We start from the raw sequence: 19,389 nt of genomic DNA on the forward strand, positions 1-19,389 counted from the left end.
AACTGGAGTGACAATATTTTAAAACAATATTTGAAATTAAAATGTGTTTAAGCTATAGCGACAAGAACATTTCAGAATGAATTAAGGAACTTGTAATTAATCAGTCTTTTATCCTACATGGGCAATTTAATACAAGTGAAACGATAAGGAATATGTGTTTAATATCACTTAGTCAGGATGGATTTTATTGTATGGGATGTGAGAGACACATCAGTAGGTATAATAAGCTGGCTGGGTAGCAGGGGGAGAGGTTTGCTAAGTGAGATGGGGAGGGAGGAGACTGCCTGCCTGGCTACTGAACAGTGAAGTCTCATACATCAGTTTATTCTCGACACAGCAGAACGGCATGCAGCACTCCTGCATTAACTGGCATCTGGATGTTAGACGCACGATCGCTATTGGAGATTTCTCTTGTAGGATAAAAGGGGAGCTCGGTGGCATCCCCAGTCCAGCCCATTCTGTGGGAGGCAAAATCTTTAAGCAGTTGGATATATAAGATGTAGGATGCTCCCCATCTCAAGAATCAAGCGACAACCCATTCTCTGGCCAGTGAATGCAGAACCACCTCCCTGGATTTGTATGATCCCAGATACACCTGGTGTCTTTCGGATAGGTGCTGTGCCACCTCCTTTTATTGTGTCCTGTCCTCATCTCCCATCTCCATTGCTACAGGGTGTTCCTCCCTGGCAAGTTTCCTGCGACCCCTTCCTACCTTTGATGTCAGTGCCCTCTGCATCAGATCCTGCTGGGCATCAGTTTCCACTGGCAAATGGGCAGGTAAATTCCCGTAGTCTAAATGTGCATGAACATTTGGTAGAAGAAAATAGGACCTCTATGAACATTTTATATTAAGTGTGCAAAGCTGTGATAAACCTTGTGCCAATGACTGCAACAAATGTACACAATTGGGAGAAATTAGCCAAACAGAACTTTTTGAGATTTTTCTTACCAATATTTTGCAATATGTTTTACTTTAAGAAGCAAAATAATTATTAACTTATTTCTTGGACCAAATTCGCATGTTTTCTGCTGTGAAGGTTTTCTGCTGAATGCATAGTTCAACAATTTCCAAAAAATATCCACTTTAATCGACAGGGTTATTTTTCCTTTTCTATGTAAAAAAGTGAAATTTATTGCCACATAGTTTTTCATGTAAGCCTTATCATAAACATAAAAATACAATAAATAACAAAAAAAACATCAGCGGAATGCAAATGAAGTGAATTTGCAGATGAAACAACCGTGACAATTTAAGAAAACAGCAGATACAGTCCACTACACTAAACACATCATCATCCCCTAGAGAAATTTAGGTGAAAGCTGCTTCTACATTATTAATGTTACTTTGCATTTATAGTAAATAGTAAAAATATTGGACTAATAATCACAATAAATAATACTGCATCTTGGCACTAAACTATACCCACATAATGGAGCCTGAAAAAAAAAAATATATTTCCCTCAGAAGCTACTTTTTTTTTTTAATCAATAGTCATTTGTACAAAATCCTTTATACGCGTATTGAAAAATTATGATATATTCCAAAATTGCTGGGTTTCCCTTAAAACATATGCTTCCAACATGTTTAATGAGAGCTGTTCAGTGTGGTGTCATAATAGGAAACCACCACTAGAGGTACCTGCTGTCCAAAGATCCCGTTATTGTTGGCAAACTTATAAACGCCATCCAAGCGTCGTTGCTAAAAGCTAGTGTTTTTATTAGAATTGTAAATGTGACTTAGTGTACTTATATATATATATTTGAAGTTGATAACAACATGATTTGGTTTTATAAATCTCTCATAGTTGTGTCCAGTTTAACAGTAGAATTGTTCATAGTGTTTTACAAGCATTAGCCGGTACATTGCCAGCATTATAAGGAGAACTGTTTTCTTTTTAAGCAATACACACTTTAAGCAACATTCGTCCTATCCTTATTCCCTTTTAGTATTTCATATAATTATTGCACTATATGAAACCTATTGATCCTGTTTAACATGTTATTTTTGTCGTGACTTTAATGGAAATGAGTACCAATGTAAAGTTATATTTAGTAGACATTAGCATTTCCCTGAACTCTCAGGGTTTCAGGGTATATTGCTGAGTTCTTATAGGTTATGTTGTTCTATCCATTAATGTGTGCACATACACGGTGGTTATAATATATTCCAGTGGCAGATTATATAGCTGGTATGCCCTAATCGAAGTCCCAGGTAGGACACCAGAGAACATTTTTAAATGCTAGTTAGACTGGCCATATGTAATATGAGTGATATTACACATCTGGGTAGTCATCTGAAGGTAATTTAAAGGCTTATCAATGGGATAGTATTTTGAGGGGTATCAAGGTCAGCTTCTATGGCAGTTCCTAGAGAAAACATTTTTTATTACTGGTCCAGACTGTTTTACCAATTTCCTTGTACTGTTACATTTTCATTTTACATACAGAAATACACTATATGACCAATGTCATTTAGCTTATATTTTACCTAATATGCTTATGCCTATTGGCAGGGGAGAGTTTAGCCAATATTTGGGTTCGGTCTGCTAGGGATGAAAAAGGAGATAAAATGCTTAAAACTGGAGCAGTGTTTCTACAAGAAAAAAACACATTAAATAACACTGATATTATGGATATCTTATTTATTACATATACATTTATTACACATATACAGTATATTAATATGCACTGCAGTCCAGGTAAATTGATTTAGTTATTACCTAATCTAGAGAAGCATACAACAGATGTGCTGGCAAAAAGAACCAAATGGCCTATCAGGCCACGGAAAACCTAGTCTCCTAGTGTATTTTGCATATAAATGATGAATCACGGGCATTTGCTGTTATATCAGACTGAGATTTTTAAGCTAGGAAGCTATTCTATATATACCACAGTTTTTGTACAAAATACTTTTACTATTAGCCCTTTAGCACGCATCAAACATTAGCTCATCCTCTATCTATGGCTTGAAGAAATAACCATTTGTAAAAAAAATACCCTCCTATTGTAACTCGTTGGATATTAATATGTGACTTAGTACCCTTAATATGCTCTTTGAACACTGGCTCTGAAGGAACTGGCTGAAGAAAAAGTGGATAAAGGCAACTATATTACTACATCTTGGATTGCTATGTGCTTTAATTCATATAAACAGCATTCATATAGCTAAATATATCCTGTTAGCTCAACATCAATAGAATATACATTTTACAAAATAAATAATTAAAATACAAAGCCACACACAATTTTTATTTTCTTTTTAGGCACTGCATTATGTTTATAAAAGCTGTTTCTCCTATTGTTCTACTAAATATTGAATGCAAATTATTACTCCATAAAGTAAAGGGACAGTTTAATGCTGCTGATAAAGAAGAAGAATGCATACATCTTATGAGTATACAATATGCATTTTCTAAAAAGGCTATAAAACAAAACAAATAAAAACACTAAACATAGGGAAAAGCTGCAGTTGCAGCACTGCAGCTCCCCACTTCCTCCATGAAATCAGTGGGAGCTTCACCACACATGTCCACGAGGGTCTCAATAGACCCCCACCCACAGCGTTTGCAGAGCCAGCATTGGAGCAGACTGGTGGTAAATAGACAAACATACATGGCAAATGCTTTTAGAAAGGGGGACACCAAGTAAATTTAAATGGACCTCTCAGCCATCATGTGTATTAAAGTGCATATGATGGCTGGAGTCTCCCTTCAATGTCTTTGTTACACTGGGGCCAGCTTGAATGGCTCAGTAAGATTACGTATTAAAATATTTTCTTTAAAGAGGAACGATGATGAAAGAAGTACTTGAGTTGATATTCCATGGAGATATTGTACCTTAAAGGTCATAATATTTATGTCAGGTAGCTTGGCTTTGGTGGTTCATTGCACATCCTCATTTTTACCTGTGATAATATAGATGAGTATATATGAAGATCCAAAACTAAAGTAATAATTTGCTCTTTTTATTAAAACTCTTCACAAAAAGCATGAATCAGACTGAGCCTCTTAAGATCAGTAATAGGAGACACATTTGTAGGTTGACTTGCAATGTGATAACATCCATTAAGTGACATTAGCCACTTGATTCTCCTTTAAGAACCAACTAATAAGCCTGTCAGATGGTTTCCAATGTGCAGTTTACTATTCTTTTTTCAATATTAACTTGTAGTAACGTGACAACATAACGCTTAAATTTACAGCCATAGAAACTATGAATCACCACTGAGTTTGTCATTCTATTGCAAGTCATTGAATATAACATACAATAAATTGCAATCTTTATTCTGGTTTTAGACCCACAAAAGGCACGTCTAGAAGTAAGTAACAGATACTGTAATCGATGCAGAATAATAATAAAAACAACTACAGGAAATCTCACAGATATACTTTAATACAAATGGTTAAAAGTCCATTAACCCATGGAATCCTTCCAAAAGACTGTCTGCAAGCAATTACAAGCTCCAAAAGCTGTGATTAAAGATGAAATTGTAAAATGTAATGTTATGTGAAAGTGTTGAAATGCCATTCATGAACAATAAATGTGTAAACACAGATTACATAATATGATTATATCCAGAAAACATCCAGCAAATGCCCTAAAATACTCCTCTCTCAAATATGACCCTGTCTCTCTATACAGGGCCGGTAGCAGAGGGGTACAGTCAGTACAGTGGTATGAGGCCTAGGATGTCGAGAGAGGTCCTAAGGGCCTCACAGTCCTCCACTGGTCACTACCTTACGTAATGTTGCATTGTATCATGGGGCTGACTTTGTTAATGTACGGTCCCTGGGAAAAAAAGTGAATGGGCTTTTTTAACATGAGCTATCATAGTGTGGGGACTCAATTGATACTGGACCTAAGGATTTTAATGGATGCCCAGCTTCCATCCTCCATCCTCCATCCTCAAGGCCTGTGATGTAAATTGATGAGATTGATAAATCGCAGAATGCTGCTAGACTCCTTGAGATTCACCTTTTAAAACCCAATGTTAATATTTTTTTGATTTGACATCATCCATTTTATTTATGTTATATGCATCCCAGCTATAGATACACAGGTCTTTACTCTTCTTACTTACTGGCAATTAACAGGCGATGCATAACTACTACTTTAGCACCTGTAAATAACTTTGGCTTTGTTATCCTCTCTCTCCCCCCCTTATACATTGAATATGTGTACATTCTTTTTTTTAAATTGCTCACAAATGAAGATGCCTCTTGTTAAAAATTTAATGAAGTTCAGCACATTTAGTGCCAGAGGGGTATGCAAAGCATTGTATTGTTCACCATCTGGCACATTAATACGTAAAAAAAAGACTCTAAACCATAAAGTTTAACCTTTCTAAATAACTCTATTCACTAATCCAGAAGGTGAAAAAGTATAAAAGCATGATATATTTGTCAAGGATGGACATTTTCAAGCTTAAATAAATTCTAGTTTTTTAGTTTTTCTACAAGGTTAATACTCTATTGAGCACAAATGACCACTTCTGCGATAGAAAACCATTTTTAAAGATGATTATCAGATCTGCTCTGTTTAGTTAATTTTTAAAATTGAATTTAAAGGAGTAGACACCTCGTTTTTGTTATAGGGATGATCTACTGAAGTTGGAGTCTGTAGGACATTGTGGCTTCCAGTAAATTACACAATAGATTAGGAAATTCAAACCAAGCGAGCTTCTCCTACAAGAAGGGATTGACTAGTCCTGCATACTGCATAGTGCAAAATATAATAAATGTGAATTAAAAAAAAATTCACTTGACGTGTTATACAGGGAAAGCCTTAATTTCCTAGAGGAGCAACCTGCCAGGGATGGCTCTTTGTTAAGCATGGCGAAGTCAGTTGAGGCCACAACTCTACTCATCATAGTAAATATAGTTTGATTCACCAATAGCAGAAAAATGACTGTCCCTAAAGACAAACACATAGACCTCTAAAACATTTCTATGCAGTTAATTTGGATGCTTTATGATCTTGAAGTTTTACTACTATAATACAAATATCATTTAAATGTAGTAAAAGCAATCAGTGAATGAGAGCTCCAAATTAAAGGGGTACAGTGTTTAGCTAAGCAGTAGTTTGGGTTACAAAGGATCTTCGAGGAGTGGGTCACGCTCTGAACAACTAGTGACTGTTTTTGTGTAAGCATTGAAGTTAAGGTAGGTTCCATAGAGGCTTGACCCTCTGATTAACCTTGAACATCTTTTTCCAGTGCTGTAGCGGGCAGCTTTATCTTTGTCAGCGGTTTGCCTTTTTAAGCTTGACTGTCAAGCTCATGCTAGGGTCATAGTACCTGGGGTATCTATGGGAGCTAATAAAAAACATTTCCATTGTAGCCCCTGTGCAATAATGATAACCATAAAAGCAGAAAAAAATCTGTAAACATTTCTTCATTGGATTATTACATATAATGAACTGCCTAAAGTATTATTTGGGAAAACTGATGTGCTTTGCACCGTTTAACCTTGGATTATTTTCTTCTTTCAGTGGGTTGGAGCTCATTCTCCCGCATTTGGATTTACACCATCTTCAAATGTTGAACTAATTCCTCTATTTCCAAATGTTTATACATCCACGATCCCTCCTGCAGGAAAATGTTGGGTTGGAAAGAAGATACCTAATTGCAAGGTACATTTTAATTAGCATTTTAGTGTGAATCCTAATTATTTTTATAACTTAAAGTTTTACTACCAAATAAAAACCAAAAAGTATATTTGCAAGCAAAACAGATTGAGTTGATAATAAGCACATTAGATTTTGATTTTACAGGGCAGATACACTTGTGTAAATTCTATGGTTTTACATATCAGGACATAATAACAATCATCTGTTCCTTAGTAGGTCTAAAAATTAAGTAAATATAACCTCAGATCAACAACAACACATGACATATTGCACTGTGTCATAATTAATTCATATGTCCCGATATGTAAAACCGAGGGTAAGCAAATAATTGCTTTAATATTATGATCTATATATTTTTATAAGGAAAAGCTAAATGAACTAGTGTTGGCCAGTTTCTAAAGCCTTGCTTAGTTAATGGTCAAAAGAGGAGATTTACAGCTGAGTCAAACTTTTCAGCTGTCTGATATAATGGTATGCATTATCAAGGGCAAGCTCCAGTGAGATAGCAAGAAGGGTACTGTATAAAGCACAACTAAACCAATGAGGAGAGGTTTAAAAAATCTCTCATATAAACTTGGTCTGGATAGGTTTGCACACACACCTCAAAATCCTTAGTCAGACTTACCAAATCCACCTCTAGCACCCAGTATAGATAACAGAGAATTGGTTGTTTTAAAGCAACAGAATTCCTTTAAGTGCTCGTGTTGAAGTTCAGTATAGGCTTATTTAGAATGTTTTATTATTACTACTATATGTCCTGTGTTGCTTGCAGACAAATGTGGTATACAAAAGCATATTGTAGGTGTGGATCTGTCCAAGCTCACTTGGAATTGCTAACTCTGCTATATTAAAAGAAAATGACAAAAGAGAAAGCTCCTCTTGGTTGATCAGTATTCTCAGGAAAAGAGGCACAGCATGCTGTCTAAATGGGTCTAAAAGCTTATAGTTAGAAAGCATTTTGTAGTCTTCAAGGTTATCTTTTGTTCTGTAACAGCAATGGCAATATGATTGGGCATAAACACTGCATGGGGACAATAGTTTAAAAACTATTATAAAAAGCTACCCCGTCTGAGCCCAGTTACAGGCAAAGTCAAACTAACATGTTGGGTTTTGGCAGCATAAAAATAACATGTTTTCAGCAACAACAGAGATTCATTATAGCACAACATCATAGCAGTATTGTAATCACAACTGAATCGCTATGTTGGAGATATATTTAATTGATTTGCTATGTCATTCAAATGTGGTGCTGCTAGATAATAGCAAACTATATTCTGAATGCTATCACTTTAAACAGGTTTCCAGACAGTTTTTAGACTCAATTTATCGCAGAAAAGGCATATTTGCATCTAAACCTATAATCAAAACATAAATAATTTACATTGACAATGCAATGTGTTGGCTTGATTTAAAGGCATGAATTAGTAAATCCTTAGGATGCTAAATCCCTTGCTTAATACATAGGCTTTTAAATAATCTTTATCTTTGCCAACATAATCCACTTACAATAATTACATATTTTCAAATTAAACATAATGGTTTATCCTGAATGCAATTTATATATATCATTCAACCTTTTTAGTGGCAGATTGGTGTGTTGTATGAATGACTTGACTCCCCATTGCACCTAAAAAAGAAAATATTTTATTTAAAAAATGCTTTATGGTTTTTTATTGTGCAGATTTTCCTTAATAATTCCTTTGCTCTGGAATCTTCCTGGAACCATCCTACTGAGGAAATAGTGTTATTTCAGGGACCTGACAAACTTAACTGCAGAACAGGTCAAGTGACCACAGCTATATCAAGACCCTCCACTGCCTCCAGATGTCTTCACACAGTTATCGTGACCCCTCAACGAATGACAGGTTTGTGCAAAGTATGGGGTGATTAGCTTAACTGTAATATTTTACATGAACTTGTTTTTATTACTACATCATAATGTTTATGGCTTATACAAATCAAAATGTTAGCAAAGCAATTTTTGTTATATCAAGTAAATACTATTTACAAGATATAACACTATACTGTGTTCTTAAACTTGACCCCTAACAAGGCATGATATCAAAACTATAAAGTATCAAAATATGTATCTGAAGAGGAGGGCATGGGTCAATCAAGAAAAATCTAAATTGAAATTATGGAGAACAGTGCAAGGTTCCCTACAACAACCACAAAGAGTTTTGGGTCAATGTATAAAGTTAGGGAGGGTAAGTATCTTAACAGAGATCTAAAATCCATATATATTTGACTTGTGCATGAGGCCCAAGCTCATTTTGGATGAATTTTTTGTTTTGTTTTTGGCTCATTCGTTTTTAGACCACAAATCTTGTTTCTTGCAGTTTCAGTCTGGAAGAAATTTGGAGTGTTTTTTTTTATTCTGAAATGTGTTGCCTAAAAATGAGTCTCCTGTGCCCTCTGTCCTCTTGTCCAGTCCTGTCTGTGCCTCTTGCACTCTCCCCCTGCTTTGTATCTGCCTCCTCTTGATTACTCACCTTCTTCGGCTTTTGTCTGGTCTCCTCTGATCTCTCTGTGAAGCTGCAGAGACAATATTGACAGGAGAGATAGGAGGGGGGCAAGAGAGGGGATTGGAGCTTCTAAATTAATCAGGGCTAGTAGTGACCACTTCTAGTGTCCCTTCATCCAGGTTCATCAATAGGTGAATCATGACAACCAAAAAAAGCAGAAAAATAAAAGTGCATTGACATACACTTAAAACTTTTAAACAATATTTATAAATAAGCAAGCACAAAGAAGTCAGATTAAAGCATTTTTGGATGTATTTGATATATTTTACATTATGTGCCAATTGTTAAAACAAAATAATACTAAGAGGCAGTCTTAGTATTGTCATATGCTGGTGCTCCACCTTTTAAAGATGTGTCATTCTAGTAGAAGTAAGCTGAGGAGTCATCCATAGTGTTAATGGGCCAGTTGGGGAGATCAGTAATTTTCCTTTTAACTGGCCTACTTAACAGCTATGTTACATGAAGCCTGATTGTCCAAAAAGGCAATTGGCTTCCTATTATGCAGCAGAGGGGCATGGACCTGAAGCAAAAGGTAGCCTAGGACATAATACAACAATAATGGTAGATAAGTGGAGGAGCCTGTCAGCAGAAGTGGCAGAGGCTAATACAACAGTGAGAGAGTTTAAATATGCATGGGCTAGGTATATGAATATCCTTAATATAAATTGAGGCCAATGACTAATAATAGTTTGCATAGAAGCAGGCAGATGAGATTATTTTAACAGTTCTTATCTGTTTTTTGAGAGCTTTAGATAAAACCCTCCTCCAACCACATGGGACCACTGGTTCAAGAGAGTATAATTCCCTTATGTATGCAAATACCCTTCTTTGTCCATACCTGCCACTCACCTGCTGCCTACATGAGAGAGGTTAAAACATCTTAAAAACTTTTCAGATTAAGTTTATTAACCCCCAAACCACCATGCAGAGGTTGAGAGAAGAGGGTGTGATTGTGTAGCTTCCCAGTTCAGAGTAGGTCCTGGCATCTTTCCTTCACATGGGTCTCCCCATACCACATCTTCCCTCTACATAAGTCCTCATCCCCCTATACCTCATCTCTACGGTAGCCAATTGAAAAACAATAACTGGCCTCAACATAGCATATTAGTAACGGTGCTCCACTACCCTGCATCACAGCCATGCACCCACCCATCAATTTGGCAAATTGCTGACATTGTGACATCACACTCAGAATGTGAATTGAAGGGATTAACTACATACACATACACTTCTGCATTGGAGTTGTAAACTACAAATATATAAGGTTTGAAATTCCAGGATTAAAGTGATTAAAAAACACACTGAAAGAGACTAAAAAGTGAAAGGTTAATGCTGAGTTAGTTGTCTTGCAAGCTTTAGTTTATTTTTAGCTTCATTTCATCCGGTTCATTAACAGAGGGGAGTTTGTCTGCTCCCCAAATTCCAAATGCATATAAGAGTGCCTGTGTAAGCACTGTTACATTGTATCTGTAAGTGAAAAGCCAGATAAGTACGTTTCTACCATCAAAGGGGAGACCAGGATACAGCATTTTCCTAACTCTCAAATATTGGCCACTTGGCAACCCTATGTCTTCTGAGTACCACAGCTTGGAACTGCATTATTGAATGCTATATTTCATGAATGCTATACTTCAGGAAGAGTTCTGTGTTTTCAGGGGCTCCAAAGAGATATATAAACTAACATTAACACTGAAGATTTTCATACACAAGCCAAGATGACAACACATATCAATTGTTGTTTATTGTTTATTGGTACTTACATGGGTTTCCCCAATCGTTCCAGTAAATCATTGGAGCTCCTAGGCAGCTGATTTATTGCCAAGGGTGAGTCTAAGGTTGGTGGCACCTTTGTGCAGTATTTCTTTGGCACCCTCCATAACTAAAGAACATGCTAACAGGCAAACTCACTCTAACATTATACACTTAATCTTGTTTCTTGCAAAGCTAACCCTAGGCTCATCACTGATACTCTAACACCATACACTGACATACAAACATGCTGACACCAAATACTAACACTTACAATCATGCTATCACCATATATTGAAATACAGATCCAGTCTAACATAATTTGCTGACACATACTCCACTAATATGTTTTCACCATACATCAGCACACATACTCACTCTACCACCATATACTTACATATACACTCACCAACACCAGGTATCTGAGGGATGTACATCCATTGCACCTACCCTAGCTTGCCACAGTTTATTGTCTTCAACTGTAATGCTATCCATGTGCTCATTAAATAGTTATCTATGGAGGAAAAATATTTTGATGGACCTAGACAGGCCTGGACTGGCCATGTGGCACACCCCCCACATATGCAGTGGGCCGCTGGCTGACAATGCCGCGTATCAAATCTGACTCTCCAGATTATAAAAAAGAACATAAAATATAGCATTGTCGTGGCAGTTATCATCAGGAGGCCGCTGGCTTTAAAGTGCCTGGGTCATGTTATGATCGCCAGACCATTTGCTGCCATAGTGATAAGGCTACTTTGTATCATAAACATTTTTTTTATATAGAACTCCCTTCTCTTAAATTATATTCACACTGCAATGCTTAATAATATCCCTTACACCCTTCTCTGTCTTTAAGATAACTAAACATACTGGATGTTCCTTGGCTAAAATGTTTGGAAATACTAAAAATTCCTAAAGCTATAACTATTTTATGCTGTCTCATACAAAACGGATATTTCTGTTTTGGTTTGATATTTTGGTTTTATTGAGAATCATACACAACATGGATTTAGTAATACTGCACAAGTTGCCTTATTCTATTTGTGTCACAATTTCTTATTGATTATCCATTGTGTACATTAGGTTTTCTCTAAGGATGTAAGAAGACAATTCTCTTCTTATGGACAATACAGTAACCCTGATTCTTGTAGTGAAAATAGCTAAAGTAAGACTGAACTACAATACATACATTCATTTGTTTTCTCTGGCTTAGTGTGCTGTTGTCTGTGTTTTTATTTCCCTGGTTGCAATATGCTTTGATTTATCTGCACATAAAACAGTAGGTTCTACCAGCAAAAGTAAGACTTTTTAAAGTATGGTATATACCATGGAATTTAATTCGATCCCATCCCCATACCACTGACCCCCCCATTCTCCATTCTACCACTGTACAGTTACATACACACACATTCTTTCTCCTGCTCCTCCTCTCCCCTCTCAGGCGCCACTAACCCTAGGTTCACCCTTGACACCCAACACCATATGCCAACATACAAACACTCAACAACATAATATGCTGACACCCATACACACATGCTAACCCATACACTTACATACTTTAACACCATACCGTAACAGTTACACACATGCTAACACCATATGCTCACAAACATTAACATCTTATAGTAACACACACATATGTTAACACTTACTCACAGGCATTCTAACAGCATACACCAATATATACACACTGTAACAATACATACGGATATACACACTCATGCTTATGCCAATGCCATACAGTAACACACATAACACCATACGCACACACATGCTAAAACCACACTCCTATATACATGCATACGCTATCCAACAACACACACCCACTGACTCTAAAACAACACACACACACACACACACACACATATATATATATATATATATATATATATATAAAGGTATTATAATTTATCACAGTATAATACTTTACATTATAATACATAATTTTTTTTCCTGGTATTTCTCCCTTTTATTTATTTTGCTTCTCTGCAGACTAATTAATATACTGATATTGTGTAATTATTTTGAGTTTCACTGATTTATTTCACTGGCCAATGGCAAAATGGCATATCTATTCCGATTTTGTTTCCGATGTATAGAAAAATTTATTTAAATTAACGTGCATATTTATAAAAAGGATTTGTGTATACAATTCTGCCAATATTTAAAATGTGTTCTTTAGATGATATATGTAAATTGTTTCATTTAATAATGTTCACACTCTGTTAGAGAAATGCTTGCCAGGATATAGAAATCAGCACAGTCACCCACTATGATAGCGATATTGACCTACATTAGCCTCCCAGTAGTTTCCAATGGATTTAATTAGCAGTTTTTTGACAATTTGTGGCAGGGTTTCCAAGATTAGTCTGCGTGGCCATGCATAACTGTCCAGGACTTACTGATACAGACATATGTTCCACTGAGCGCCACTACAGCAATTTTTTAATAGAGTAAGGCTATAGAGCGGTTATTTGATGTAACAAATCCAAAGGAATGATTTGCTGAAAATCCATATGTTTGCTGTCTGTATCTGCTGCCAAGCTTTATAAACACTAGCTAATTAAAAATCCTCACATGAATTTCAGATTATGTCTACACAAGACATGTACTAAAACTCAAATGTTATTCATTGCATAAATTCAACTTGATTTATCTTGATCCTGAGCAATCTTTCTATAAACTTAGTTTATGAGTGGTCCCACCTACTAAATATAATGCTTTTACAACTAAAACCAAATTACAGATACAATTGCTAGTATTGTATAGTTGAATGCCCAACATGTTGCCAGAAATATTGCCTCTTTTGTGATTTGTTAGGGAATGATTAACTGTCATGTGATGCAAAAGCGGGCAATAATAGGTTAGTACCACTAAAAAGAAATGGTGACAGACAATGTAAAGATAGTTCAGACTATCCATTTTTTATGTACTGTAAATTCATATTTAGCCACTTCCTTTGTCTTATGATCAGGAAAACGCGATGCTCAGCTCAATGTATATATGGAGCTCTCTGGATTTGTGTTAGGTGGAAAAGCAGGTTATTGTGAGGTCTTCAGAGCAGTCCTTTGCTCAAATGTTTCCCTTCTTCTTGGCCAACTTTGCTTCAACCACTACGGATGCAAATGTGTCTCCTACTGGCTTTGCTGTAAATGAGAAACACTCCCATGTGTGCCTACAGGCAGTGTAACAACTACGAAATTCAGCAACAATTGCTAAACTGAAGTGCTAGCAGAACTGTACATTGAATCTGTCCCTTACACAGTGCATCCTTATTAATACCCAGTGGCCCCTATGAATAGGTGGCTTGGAGAGGTTGGGGTGATAATTTATGCTTACTGTTCCTTATAATGTTTGTTATGGATCCTTGAGAAACAAAAGCCATTTCTCCAAATAACATAATTCAAGAAAAGGAGATGAACTGTAAAATGTTATTTTATCTAATATTGTGATTTTGCAGGAAACTGCCAGAGTGGAATTAAACCAGCTAGCGGCACCCAGGCTGTATCCATCACTGGTGCAGTGGCTGCACCTCCAGCTGTATTAATGGGAATAGACTCAGAAACATCTCACAGACTATCCTCAGCATCTGTTCCACCATACCATATGCTGACTTTGCCGCCAATCAAGGTCCCATTTATAACTTCTCATCTGCACGGTAAGCTTTTTTTCACATCTCTTTAGCAGTAATAAAAAGTGAGGGGAAAAAAAGCATAATTGGATTGTTAAAATCTCTTAGTTACTGAACAAATCCCATGCATTTAACGGTAGAATTAATTTACCTTTATCACAACAGTAAGTTGAGAAAGTAACTTCAGTAAATTTGCTGGTTAGGTTTTGGTTTTTCCCTTAGGATAGAATATTGATAGTAACAGTTTTTATTCTAAAAATGAATTTTAGATTAACAATGTTTAAATGGACATTTTTATTTTTTCAGATGTTACTTTTCCCGGAATGTATTCTCTTTCTATTCTTAGTGCCAGAATTTGTTCTAATCCAATATATTTTTTGATCTTACACATGATTCTGTAAAGGGGTATTCCATTTTTTTTTACAAGCATGTTCTCATTTTTCTTTTGAGGCTATTGTTTGGGGATAAAAAGCCATATTGTTCGCTGCTTTTCATGGAATAGCAATTTATAAAAAATCAATACCGCATTTTGCTTCTTTCATGTACAGATTTTAAATTTAATAATGGTCTGTAAACACAGAGGTGCTTTTTTGCTAATCTGCACCCAAAGAAAAACAAACATATCATCAGTATTTAATATATAAACTGGATTGCTATATATATCTAACCTCTTACTTAAACTTTACTTGGTTTCCATTGTGTGGACCATATATATTACATGCTCCCATGGTGGACTTACATGTCTTATTAAAGGTAAAGCCCCATGGAAAATACTTTTTTTTAACTTGACAAGGAAAAAAATATAACAAGCCAATAGATTATGTCTACCATTATTGAAAAAAATATCGAAAAGTGGAAACTCCCCTACAAACCCCTGCTTTAATGAATGTACCAATAGTATTACTTAAGCACAAACCTAAGGAATTCAAAAACAATAACTGATGCATTAATATTGACCCAAAAGAGGAGAAAATGAGGAGTCTCTGGATTTGACCCGGAATCTGCTGGTTCTTCTGCATCCCCCAGTCTCTGGGTCCTTCTCTTTCTCCAGGCGGAGGAAACAATGTTTAGCTATACCCACCTCCCGCACAATTCCCCACTCACAGCCAATTTAATGCTAGCTGAGACTAGTACCCCTGTCCAACAGCTAGCCCATGGCTCTTGTCTCTTGTACATAATAACATAACAGAACATAAATTGGTCCTAATAAATGTAAATTATTCCCATACTATATTTTCCTATTAGAGTGCCCAAATCAATATGATAATAAGGGCTACTATACTGGTGAGGGAAACAGGATAAAATACTATCCACATATTCATTGAGACCCACTGGACTTTTAATTACAATGCTGAATGATGACAGGAGGAAGGATGCAGAACAAATGATTTAATGTATGAACCTTGAACAGATTCTGCTCCTATCAATAGGTAAGTAAATTAGTACAATGTATTCTGGCCTAGAATGGTAGGTCCAGCTGGGCAGCAGTCCCCCAGACTGGGTACCTTAGTGTGATGCTGCTCAATGGCCCAGTTGCAATGGAAAATTCTGATCTGCCCTACCAGGCCAGTTAGACTATGAAAATAATTGCTTAAATATAAAAGTATGGGAACACTTGTACATTTGAGCAATAATAAATAATAATACATACTATCGGCCAATAATTCCCAAACTGAATATATGCCTACCAATGAATGATTGCATATTGTTTTATATTATTTGGGATACTAAATCAGAACTAATCTGTATTCCCGATACCCATACAGACGAAACGCAAAGCCATCTATTGAACTGTAATTGAAGTTGCCACCTCCATATTTGACTAAAGTTCTTTTCTATCTGTTTGTAAAAATGATTAACTACTGGGCTATGACAGAGGCTGCACTGAATTTGAAATAGGAACTCGAAATATGTAGCAAATACAGCAATGTCTACTTAAAACAGTGTCAGGAATCCTGACAAGGCAAAGAAAAAGACAAAACGAATAAAAAATGTGAAATGACCGAAGAAGCAATAAAGTGGCATGCAAATAGACACGCAGGTGTATCCATTAACCCCATGACCTATTTTTATATCCAAATCGAGTTCAAAACAGTTTGATAACTAAAGTAAATAACAGTCATTGACTATAGTTTTTAAAATGTGGAGTGAATATATAGAAATATCAAAAAGCAGCATCTGCTATGTAAACTGTCTGCCACCTGTTCATAAGTTCACCGAATGATTTAATGCTTTACATGTATTTTTTGTGCTGAAGAACAGCTGGGATGTGCCCAAGTCTTATATCTAACAGAAACACAACAGCCAAGTGTTGCTACATGCTAGAAAAACAATTCTGTTCTGCAGCCTTTCATGTTTTGTCAGTTTATCTCATTAGTAAAGTCTGTTTATTACAAAACAGATGAAAAATCCAAAATGTGTTGGTGTTTTGCCCAGTTTTGCTGGGATGCATTGTACAGAAATTGCGAGCCAGGCCTTCTCATACAACATCAGTGCCTGAACTCACATATACTCGCAAAACGCCCAGTCTAGGGACTGGATAGTTCCCTAGACCCCAAAAACCCCATAAATACAGGCTGATAACTGCCTTCATATATATATATACATAATATATATATATATATATATATATATATATATACTGTATGTACATGTGTGTGTGTGTGTGTGTGTGTGTGTGTGTGTATATACATATGTGTTCTTTTTTAGCCAAACATATTGTAGTGTACTGCATTAAATGACTGCTGCATTTTTTCTATATAAGATAAGAAGGATCAAGAAACACATTTGTAAATTAAATATCAGGAAAAGATGTCAAACACCTCTTTCCAATTTAATCTTGCTCGGTGCTCATGGTTCACTTGCTTCCCAGTCCTGTCCTTGATAATCTCTGCACATTCTACATCGTGGACTCAAGTCAAACTGTAGTGCATTTCAGAAAAAGACCTTTACATAGCAAGCTGTTGGAGAATTTAAAAAATCCAGATTTTCATTTGCAAAAACCTTTCATAATCTTAAATAAACAACATTTTCTGTGTCCAGAAAGACCAGTTGTAAAAAATTAATTTTAAGCTTATAGCAGAAAATGGCAACAGTATAGTGCACATATTTATGCTAAATCAAATAACATGCACCAGTGATTAGTAAGTATGTTAGATATTAAGGGACACCAGTTAAAATTTAAAGAATATGGTGAGAAGGATTCAAAAAAATCTTTATATGTGGTAACGCTTCAGATTTTGCTCAGAGACTCCAAGTGAAGCACTGCTTTTCTGGTTCTCTGGATCACTGAGCTAAATCTCTGATTCGCTGAAGTAATGTTTGAGCATGCCCACTCTCTCCTATTCCTCTCCCATCCGCTTTCCAATTCAAGGTGTTTGAGGCCCCATGTGTCACATAGTACTACCCCTTGCAAGGCTAACCATGGCCATCGAATAATAACCCCCCCAAAAAACCTGTTTTTCAAACTAAGCTTAAACTGCGAGTGATTTTGCCTCTCACAAAGTGGCAACACCCATTAAAAAAAGTTCAACCATGCAAGTCAATGGAGCCCAACTTTCTAATCACAATGTTATTAGTAAAATAAAGGGAAAGAAAAAAAAAAGAACAATAATAATAATAAAAATTGGTAAGATGCCATAATCATGGGGCACCATCCAGTTGCAACAAAAGAGCTGTAAATTAATGCCTGAAGTAAAATGTGTGTGAGAAAAAAAAAACGCAAAAAAATTATTATCACATTTGTCAGGGGTAGAATTAGTGCATGGAAAGAGTTACAATTAGCATTTGTAATACTCTGGGGTGTCTAGTTTTCAAACATGTATGGCTTGTTGGTGGTAAACTGAATGGGCTGGCTTTAAAGATGTCCCAAATAGGACATGGGGGCAGAATGACCAGATTTGGAAAAAAACCCCATGATTTTGAAATAGCAATGTGCTACTTGTACTTATTGTCCTATAACATGCAAAAAAAGCAAAAAAAAGAAAAATGTTGGGTATTTTTAAACTCAGGACAAATATTAGAATCTATTTATCAGGCTTTTTTCATGAGTTTTTGTAGATGAGTAAAAGATTTTTCAAGTAAAAGTGAGAATGTCTTTTTTCTCCATTTTCACCATATTTTATACTTTTTTATAGTAAATTACTAAATTATATGATTTGATCAAAATAATAGTATCTAAAGAAAGCCCTTCTTGTCCTGAAAACAAACAATATATAACTTGAGTGGCTACAGTAAATGAGGAAGAAGAAAATTACAGCTAAACACAAGCACCGCAAAAATGTTAAAACAGCCATTGTCATAAAGGGTACAAAAAAATTCAAATCAGCCATTGTCACAAAGGGGTTAATTTTAATAGTTGTTTACTGTTCCAAACACTAATTATGTGATAGATGTATATTTAGTACATACACATTTAAACACAAATGTTCCTATTTATACTCATATTTCCAGGACCCAAAATTACTGATTTGAATAGGTAAAATATCCAAGCCTAGGATCATTTCTCCTACTAACACTATTCAACAGTTTTTTTATATTTTACTTTTAATCAAATCAAACATAATACAGGAAGCATTATTCTATTGCTTTTGCCTTTAGGTTCTCGAAATGGTTATTGATATTGTTGAAACAGTCAGTGTAATTTGTCAAGGATGTTATCTGTCAATGGCAGATACAACAAATTCTGTAAGTTGTATAAGAGTGTATACAGAAAGGTTACTGGAATCCTTAATATCCCAAAGGTGTTCATTGTTGACGGAAAACAAGTTAGATTGTATCATTTGTTATTTATCTCATCAATGACAAGTGTGTGCAACTCAAGAGAAAGTACAAAGGTGATCATCAAAGAAATTA

At 35.7% G+C, this 19,389-nt stretch overlaps 1 protein-coding gene across 1 annotated transcript in view; it reads left to right on the forward strand.

Moving 5' to 3' along the window:
* The first annotated feature begins 504 nt into the window (after positions 1 to 504).
* LOC149299039 (transcription elongation regulator 1-like protein) overlaps positions 505 to 19,389 on the forward strand; it is a 51,885-nt gene continuing 33,000 nt past the window's right edge. Inside the window, exons 1-4 of the mRNA XM_089486836.1 lie at positions 505 to 777; positions 6,490 to 6,630; positions 8,309 to 8,492; positions 14,365 to 14,562. Of these exons, the coding sequence (XP_089342962.1) occupies positions 505 to 777; positions 6,490 to 6,630; positions 8,309 to 8,492; positions 14,365 to 14,562 (796 nt within the window). The remainder of the gene's footprint in view (positions 778 to 6,489; positions 6,631 to 8,308; positions 8,493 to 14,364; positions 14,563 to 19,389) is intronic.

This window comes from Sceloporus occidentalis, unplaced genomic scaffold (assembly GCF_023333645.1).
Source record: "Sceloporus occidentalis isolate IW3139 unplaced genomic scaffold, rSceOcc1.0.p SCAF_30, whole genome shotgun sequence".
Taxonomy (NCBI): domain Eukaryota; kingdom Metazoa; phylum Chordata; class Lepidosauria; order Squamata; family Phrynosomatidae; genus Sceloporus; species Sceloporus occidentalis.